The sequence below is a fragment of the Rhinopithecus bieti genome, unplaced genomic scaffold, assembly GCF_001698545.2.
Source record: "Rhinopithecus bieti isolate Rb0 unplaced genomic scaffold, ASM169854v2 scaffold_1060, whole genome shotgun sequence".
Lineage (NCBI taxonomy): Eukaryota > Metazoa > Chordata > Mammalia > Primates > Cercopithecidae > Rhinopithecus > Rhinopithecus bieti.
In genome coordinates, this window is record NW_016803381.1 from 1,052,262 (window position 1) to 1,062,176 (window position 9,915).

General features: G+C 33.8%; 1 protein-coding gene across 1 annotated transcript in view; it reads right to left on the minus strand.

The window, feature by feature from the left end:
• Nucleotides 1–9,915, minus strand: part of TRDN (triadin) — a 133,032-nt gene that overhangs the window by 44,512 nt on the left and 78,605 nt on the right. Inside the window, 1 exon segment of the mRNA XM_017881786.1 lies at nt 7,373–7,432. Coding sequence (XP_017737275.1) covers nt 7,373–7,432 — 60 coding nt within the window.

A 9,915-nucleotide genomic window follows, 5' to 3' on the forward strand; every position in this document is an offset into this window, starting at 1 on the left:
GGAGGGAGGGAGGGAGGGAAGGAAATGTTTTATTATGAAATGAAGATGACATTTTCTTTTCAACAAAATTATGGACCATCAAAGATTACAAAAATTAAAGTACTGCATTTTGACGATGCACGTTCTAGAAAAACCAGAAGTAATAATATACAATAGAACCTATTAAAGATGTATTCAAAATTTGAAATTGGTATCTGCAAGATGAATACAATGAAGGCTCAGAGATGATAGCTGATGAGCAGTTAGTTTCTTTCTGAAGATATTTCCCATTTGAAGTATATATAGCTTTGAAAACAGGGAATATAAGATAGAAACATTTTGCTTTACTATATTTAAATTCTTATCAAAAGTTTCACTCTCCCGTTATTGCTACTCCTGTAAACTATTAGAAAAAATAAATAATTTTTTTAAATCATTAAAACTCCAAGTGGTTGATAAATAGAGAAAACTACTCATTCCTGGTATACTGAGATTAAAATGTGTATTTTCTATGTCTTCATTGTATACTTATCAAGTTATCCTTTATCATACAATTATTTATGTCTTAGCTTACCTCTTTTCTGGACTACCAGCTTGCTGAGAGGATTCAACAACTACTTACTGAGTAAACATTAAAATTCCTGAAACTTTTGTTGTGTGAAAATAATTAAATGATTGGAATTAGAGTGCATATGTTTTAATGGAACTATGCCTACCTTGGAGCAGGAATTTTTTTAGAAGTCTAAAGCAAAGCTAAATTATACCTAGTCTTGTCTAATACAACCAGTGAGCTCTGAAATACATTAGATTAAACCATTAAATAACGGTGACTATAATGCAATTACATTTGACCTCTTCTCAGCGGGATTTAACCAAAAATGTACTTAAGCACCACTAAAGTTCAAGGAAAGGATCTTAATAAAATGAGAGTACTAACTTCCTTGAGGCTCTTTCTAGCTACGGACTTAAAACCCATTGAATTGGAATACAGGCTGCCAAAGAATGCCTTATTACAATCAGAGAAGATTTTGATAGGTGAGTACACTCAATTTAAAGAAAATAAATGACACAAAAAGCAGAATAAATTACCTTGACATAATTCTTGGCTCAAGTAAAAGTCAGACAGTAGCTAAAATTTTAATAGTGGAATAACTTCTAAGGGATAAACTTTAACTTATATTAAACTTTAATCATAATAGCTACAGAGATGAAAGCTAAAAAAATTATTAAAATTACTAAGCAAAAGCACACTAGCCCTGGTCCTTGTACTGGACGTTTAAATTGGTTTCTTTATCTATAGAGAATATAAAGAGGTCTGTGAACCATGTGATTTCTTCCTTACAGAAATTTGTCTCTTTAACTTGGGTGACTCTGCCCAGAAACCCACGCAATTTATTAAGCCCAGATAGAAGTTGGTGAAGAAGGAATATGAAAATGCCAAGCAAGATCCTGATGTGTTTTCTTAAAAATAGCCTACCTAAATGAATAAAATTATCAGTATAGCTGTCACTTAAGAAAAATGTGGTAAGCCACACAAAATTGAAAAGGAAATTGGAATTACTGGAAGGTTGATGAAGATAAATAAATCTGGAGGAATATACCTTGACCATCTGTAGTATCAATTTCCAAAAAAGAAAAAGAAAAAAACCCATAAATTGTGTTTCGATGTTGCAAATAATGTCTATCTTGACCAGTTTTAATAGTTCTCTTATGAGTAAGTGACAAGTAGACTACTGTAAACTCTAGGAAAAAAAGTGGAGGTTAGTCAGTTTCAAGACAGCTACCATAAGACAGAATCAATCTTTTTCTTTCTCGCTCAATCTCTCCCCAGCCCTCCTCTCTCTGTCTTCCCTAAGGTGGGTTATGAGTTACTGAAACACATCCTATGTAATGCTGACCATCCGCACAACCAAAAAATCTCAATATGAAGATGTTAGGTCATTAAAAGGAGAAAGTATTTCTGGAGAGGGGAGATCTTCGGTGTTCATAATATACCTAAAATTACGAAACGTAGATACAGGTCTATGCCAGTTGCCCATAGGACCAATGTTGATAGCATGCGTTCACTGAAGAAAATATAATTTATAATTTTCTTCATGTTTCAACTTAATATAGAGTGAGTCAATACAAGAGAATTTTGATTCAATACAACCAAATGAGCAGATATTTATAATTTATACTGGTTTATTAAGATGGTCCCTATAATTGAATTGAGGATTATCACTGACCCTAGGATAGTGCATATTCACTATTCACAACAGAAAATCAGAAAGAGCAATTCAATTAATCTTCAGGTTATAGACAAAATCTTAGCTAAAAATTTTAAGGATATCTTAGAAGCATTTTATTTGACGGGATAAAAGGCAAAACTTGTGACTTATGTCATCGTGTCAGCACATTTCATCAGCAAGGGTTTTCAAATTAGAACTGCAATTTGGGCTACTTTTGAGGGTGTGACAGTATTCTACAAAGGAAAAACTGAATCCCAGAGGGAAAATCAAATTATAGTTTTAAAAACTCATTACCAATAATTAATAATGAACTCTAGCTAAACAATAACAGGTGTTCCACTAATCCCAAACAGAAACAGATGGAAGCACAAATGTTTTATAAATAGTGGATACATGCAGAGCAATAAACTTGGCAAGAATTGTCTTATTCTTTGTCAGTCAGAGTCAATGTCTCATCACTTACATTTTCTCTAAATTAATATCCCCAGATTAAATCTGTGTTTCTCATTCCTTATTTTTGAAAATGCAAGTCATATTTAGGGCTTTTTCACTGCATGTTTTGTATTGCCACGCTGACAAAGAATATTCCTGAACTTTGTTTAGGTACATTTACATAACATCATATCATTTATTAAATGAAACAACAGGCATACTACAAAGGCTTCCCTTCTCTCCCTTCTTCCTTTCCAACTCCTGGACAAGAAATACTCGCTTTTCAAGTATTTCTTTCGTTTCTTAAACCTTCAAAATAATGAATGTAGGTAGATTAAATAAATTAAGAAGTCAATTAGTAAGTCAATTAACGGTACAAAGGAATCTAATCCTATAGAACTGGGCATTATTTTTAGGGGTTGCAATACTCTATAGTGTGTAGATCTGAACTTAGGACTTTTTAAGAGTATGTTTGCATATGCCTTTAGAAGGGTTCTCTCTGTGTAGTCATTACAAAATCATCTTTGCTTCATGCATAGATGATTTTATTATTTCTTCTGACCTTACTCTGTTAGATTTTCAGAAAGAAATGATTGGTATTGTGACTGTTAAACTACTAGCATCCCTCACTGAATTTCTTAGTGCATGGTTCTCTGTGTCCTGAGACTTTCTTAGGAATTATATTTTATGATCAATAAATAACTACTATGAATTATTTCAGTGGGACAGAAAATACATTATTTTCTTCAGGTGATGAAATTTTAAAACTAATGGAATATGAAGAAAATAATACATGTTACTCATTTATTAATTCATGCTCATCAGCAACATAGATTCATCTCATCTCATATGTAAGTAAACACCTAGTTGACTTTATAAAAATTATGTGTAGAGTATGACTTTCTTGAACCAACACAGGTGAACAAAATGGTTAGCACACCTCTGACCTAAAATTGAACTTTTGATCTTGTGAGACGGAGTCTTGTTCTGTCACCCAGGCTGGAATACTGGGGCAAGATCTCGACTCACTGCAACTTCTGCCTCTCAGGTTCAAGCAATTCTCCTACCTCAGCCTCCCAAGTAGCTGGAATTACAGGGACCCACCACCACACCTGGCTAATTTTTGTATTTTTAGTAGAGACAGGGTTTCACCATGTTGGCCAGGCTGGTCTCAAACTTCTGACCTCAGGTGATCCACCCGCCTCAGTCTCCCGAAGTGCTTGCATTATAGGTATGAGCCATCGAGCCCGACTAAATTGAATTTTTAAATTGTTTATTTATTTTGAGATAGGGTCTCACCCTGTAGCCCAGAATGGAATGTGATGGTGCCATCATAGCTCATACACCCCTGCAGTCCCAACCTCCTGGGCTCAAGCAATCCTCCCAACTCACCGTACGAAGTAGCTGGGACAATGGGTACGTACCACCATGCCCAGATAATTTTTATTACTTTTTTGGCCAGTCGCAGTGGCTCACGCCTGTAATCCCAGCACTTTGGGAGGCCGAGTCGTGCAGATAACCTGAGGTCAGGAGTTCGAGACCAGCCTGGCTAACATGGTGAAACCCCGTCTCTACTAAAAATACAAAACTTAGCCGAGTATGGTGGCAGGGGCCTGTAATCCCAGCTACTCAGGAGGCTGAAGTGGGAGAATCACTTGAACCCAGGAGGCAGATGTTGCAGTGAGCCGAGATCACACCATTGCACTCCAGCCTGAGTGACAAGAGTGAGTCTCCGTCTCAAAAAAAAAAAAAAAAAAAAAATTGTAGGGATGTGGTCTCTCTACGTTGTCCAGGCTAGTCTCAAACTCCTGGGCTGAAGTGATCCTCCTGCCTCAGCTTCCTAAAGTGCTGGGACAACAGGTATAAGCCAGCACACCCAGCTCTAACATTGAATTTTTGATATATACAGACTGAAACTTGTAAGTATTGAGAGGTTCTCTTCATGTAGGGAACTCACCAGGCAGGCAGTGGTGAAATGAATGAATTAAAGTTGTAACATTTGTTTATAGTCACTAGATGGTTTGTCAACAATGCAAGGTTCTGACTGTGGTCTTCATTTTAAATGTAAGAACACTAAAGATGAGGTGGAGTTCAATTATTTGCTCAAGACCTAATACTAGAAAAGGATGGAGTTAAGAATTATCACTGTATTTCTATCCAAAGCCTTGTCTTTCCACCATATCACACTACCTTCCTGAAGGTTTATTTCCAATTATGCTATGTTACTATACACAAACATCGATAGTAATTAATTTCACCTATTAAGTTATAATATTTCACGATTTTCCTCCTCATTTAAATTTCTTACTGAAAATGCAGAAGAAGGAAAAGAGGAGGAGGAGGAGGAAATTATTTAATTAGAATAAATTTCTGGGATCAACAACATTTTCTGGAGTCAAAGGTTCTCATTATCTAGTTGTCTAGAGCCTAGATGTGTTACCTATTTGTTTTAGAAATGAAATGTCTCTTTGACAACATACGCATAAATTATAATTATATATTTTAGAAAGGCTTTCACAAAACAGTTAAGAAAATAAAATATAGCTGGATTTAAGCAATTAGCTTCATTTATTCTCTTATAAATGAGCTCCTTTCTTAACAATACTGTCTTCTTGGAAATATTTTCCAAACATGAACATAGTTCTGTCCTTTTATAAATCTGCAAAAGGCATAGTACAAGCAATCAAGTTACTCATACTTAGTTCAGATGTTAGTAAAAAATATCTTTTATACTCTGGACAACAATTAAAGATATAAGACAAGGTAGATATATTCCTTTAACTCAATATCCTTCCCCATTGTTTTGAATATTAATTCCAAGTTTATCTCCATCAACAGTTCTTTGGAGTGGCTAAACCAACTTCATGTATAAGGGAGACAATTTTAAAGTTTTGGAAAACAAAGCATAAATATTTGCAATGTGATGATTTTAATATGAATTATATTCACTACTAAGAAAAGAAAGATATTTTCATTGTCATCGGTCTTTTCTTCTAAGTTTACCAAGAATAAAATAAGATGATTCACTGCTTCACTTCAAGACATTATTAAAGATTTTAGCATTATTTATATAGAGAGATATTAGCATGTATTTTACATTTCAGCTGACTTCATTTGCAATAGGCCATGCAGTGACTGAAAGTAAAATTAAGACCTTAATGCAAGTTATTACCGCTGCTTTTATTGGTTTTATTCTAGATCTACACATGCATTATGCAATTCTTAAAAAATGAAAATACAGTTAGGTACATAAAAGCCAACAATCTTAGAAACAAAGACTATTAAAACAGACAAGTACAAGAATTGCTTGGAATACCTGGTTTTAAATCCCCATGGACAAACATGTCAATCATATATCGACAGAATGCATACTGATCTGACAGAGTAGAAAGAAAAAAAGCAATGAAAAAATGTCATCAACACTTCATTTTCTACAGAGAAATGATTTAACAAAACAGACAAAATAGCACAATTCTATTTTGGTTACTACAATATTTTGTGTAAAAAAAAATAATTTGCACTTATAGGAAAATACAGAAGGAAAGAAAGACAACAAATGTAATGCTTCATTTCTTCCATAAAAAAAAATCTTAAAAACTGAAAAGGACTAGTTCAGTGTAATCTTATAGTGGTTGTTTTNCAAACATCGATAGTAATTAATTTCACCTATTAAGTTATAATATTTCACGATTTTCCTCCTCATTTAAATTTCTTACTGAAAATGCAGAAGAAGGAAAAGAGGAGGAGGAGGAGGAAATTATTTAATTAGAATAAATTTCTGGGATCAACAACATTTTCTGGAGTCAAAGGTTCTCATTATCTAGTTGTCTAGAGCCTAGATGTGTTACCTATTTGTTTTAGAAATGAAATGTCTCTTTGACAACATACGCATAAATTATAATTATATATTTTAGAAAGGCTTTCACAAAAACAGTTAAGAAAATAAAAATATAGCTGGATTTAAGCAATTAGCTTCATTTATTCTCTTATAAATGAGCTCCTTTCTTAACAATACTGTCTTCTTGGAAATATTTTTCCAAACATGAACATAGTTCTGTCCTTTTATAAATCTGCAAAAGGCATAGTACAAGCAATCAAGTTACTCATACTTAGTTCAGATGTTAGTAAAAAATATCTTTTTATACTCTGGACAACAATTAAAGATATAAGACAAGGTAGATATATTCCTTTAACTCAATATCCTTCCCCATTGTTTTGAATATTAATTCCAAGTTTATCTCCATCAACAGTTCTTTGGAGTGGCTAAACCAACTTCATGTATAAGGGAGACAATTTTAAAGTTTTGGAAAACAAAGCATAAATATTTGCAATGTGATGATTTTAATATGAATTATATTCACTACTAAGAAAAGAAAGATATTTTCATTGTCATCGGTCTTTTCTTCTAAGTTTACCAAGAATAAAATAAGATGATTCACTGCTTCACTTCAAGACATTATTAAAGATTTTAGCATTATTTATATAGAGAGATATTAGCATGTATTTTACATTTCAGCTGACTTCATTTGCAATAGGCCATGCAGTGACTGAAAGTAAAATTAAGACCTTAATGCAAGTTATTACCGCTGCTTTTTATTGGTTTTATTCTAGATCTACACATGCATTATGCAATTCTTAAAAAATGAAAATACAGTTAGGTACATAAAAAGCCAACAATCTTAGAAACAAAGACTATTAAAACAGACAAGTACAAGAATTGCTTGGAATACCTGGTTTTAAATCCCCATGGACAAACATGTCAATCATATATCGACAGAATGCATACTGATCTGACAGAGTAGAAAGAAAAAAAGCAATGAAAAAATGTCATCAACACTTCATTTTTCTACAGAGAAATGATTTAACAAAACAGACAAAATAGCACAATTCTATTTTGGTTACTACAATATTTTGTGTAAAAAAAAATAATTTGCACTTATAGGAAAATACAGAAGGAAAGAAAGACAACAAATGTAATGCTTCATTTCTTCCATAAAAAAAAATCTTAAAAACTGAAAAGGACTAGTTCAGTGTAATCTTATAGTGGTTGTTTTCAAAATAAAAATCTATTTTATCCAATAATTGATTACAAAAGTCATCATATTAAAGCAATTTTTTCCCATTTGTCTTTTTATAAACTTTCAATAAAGAAACAGAAGTTTTACAAGAGGAAATTGTTTCCAACTTGGAGTGTTTTATCAAATACTCGGTCCCAACCCTTCTGCTAATTGTCTCTATGGAGCTGCAGCATGTCTTTTCCAAAAGACCATCAGGAGAACTAACCTCTTTGCCACCTGTTAGGTGGCCTCTGAATAAAAATGCTGTTTAATTGGGAGAGTAAATCAAGAACAGAGTAACAGAACCAAATGATATTGTTGTTAAACTCATCAAATGAGTAATCTTCTTAAGATCATCTTATGATCTTGAGTGGTTTATGGCCTATGGTAAAAGTAAACAAACAAACAAAAAGGAACATAGTATGTAAACATCATTTTGGGCAGACTTGGTCTTCGGGAGTTGGGTTTTTTCTATTGCCTCTAGATTAAAGACATTGCACTTAACTTTAAATCCTCACAGAACTTTAGATTCTCCTGAGGTCAATCCAACTCAAAGCTCAATCAATGAATCTTTACCGTATCTTCTTTAAAGCATACATATTATGAATTAATTTACATTTCAATATTCCTGAAATATGCATTTTATTAATCCACCAAATCCAAAGGTAGCTTCAGGACCAAGAGAGTTTATTGAATTTAAGCAACATGTTACAATCTTAATTGCTCCAAATTATGCATGTCAAACATATGAAATAACAAAGCTTGTTACTAAACAGATACACCTCTAAGGATTTTTGTAAATCTCATTCTTTGGGAGTAGTAACAGCATTTTTAGAGGAATCCATTTTATTATGAAATTCTGTTAGGTCTTTAAAAAATAAATATAGTTATTGAAGAAGATATAAAATACAATCTTTTCATTAATACCTAAATATGGGCAGGCCAAAACTCATAAAGTTCCAAAAATTTAGATGTCTTTTAGTTGTTGAAATTGTAGCATATTTTCCCACAGGAGAGGTAGGAAAAGGGAAGGAGGCTAGTCCACAGGTCAGTCCATGCATTGATTTGCCCTTTGATGTACTGGCAATAATAGCTGGAGTTTCTAATCCCAGGACTTGGGACCCCTATGACTGGGAAAGACATAAGGCTAAAGTGGAGGGTATTTTCTCTTTCCTAGACACAAGACTTTTCCTGGGCAAAACTGTAGAAATGGCAATTTGACTCTAAGACAAAGCAAGATGAAAAAGTACATTTCACTTAAATGAAAAGTTTGAAGTTAGACCAGTATGAACTTTTTGAAATTGGCAGTATGTTCCCTTTATTTCAGTACCTTAAGTGACTATACTCTTTTTAGATTTGTTCTCCCTATACTCTAGGAGTAGTACTCAAAGGGCAATTTAAACATGAGAAAGAGAGGGGAGTTGTCAAAATACAGATTTTTGGGCTCCATCATCCACAAAATTTAAATGCCATGGATCTGGACCCTAGGAATATGCATTTTATACAGACTCCTTAGATGAATCTAAATAGACTACATTTACAGAATCACTGATCTAAAATCTTTCATTCATTTTTCCCAAAATAATTACTCTTAAAGGCACTATAGACTCCCATGACAGCAAATAAGAGTGTTTGTTTTTGTGTACGTTGGAAGTTTAGAATTCAGGGACCATTTGTAGTATAACATCCCCTCCAAATGAAATATTATCTGCCCCAAGTTGTGATGGGATGGTTATATACATAACATGTTGAACAGTGTACTGAATTAATTAGAATCTTCACACTTCGGAGATTCTTCTTTAGCTGAATGCTGACAATGTAATGAAACTTTTCAGCTTGTATGCTGAAATATTATCAAAGTACAGTCAGCCCTCCATTTCCCTGGGTTCCACATTTGAGCATTCAACAAACCACACGCCTGTAATACCAGCACTTTGGGAGGCCAAGGCAGGAGGATCACTGCAGGTCAGGAGTTCAAGGCCAGCCTAGCCAACATAGTGAAACCCTGTCTCTACTAAAAATACAAAATCTATCTGGGCATGGTGGCAGGCACCTGTAATCCCAGCTACTCGGGAGGCCGAGACAGGAGAACCACTTGAACCCAGGAGGCAGAGGTTGCAGTGAGCCGAGATTGTGCCACTACACTCCAGCCTGGGTGCCATAGTAAGACTCCATCTCAAAACAAACAAACAAACAAATATATATATACACACACA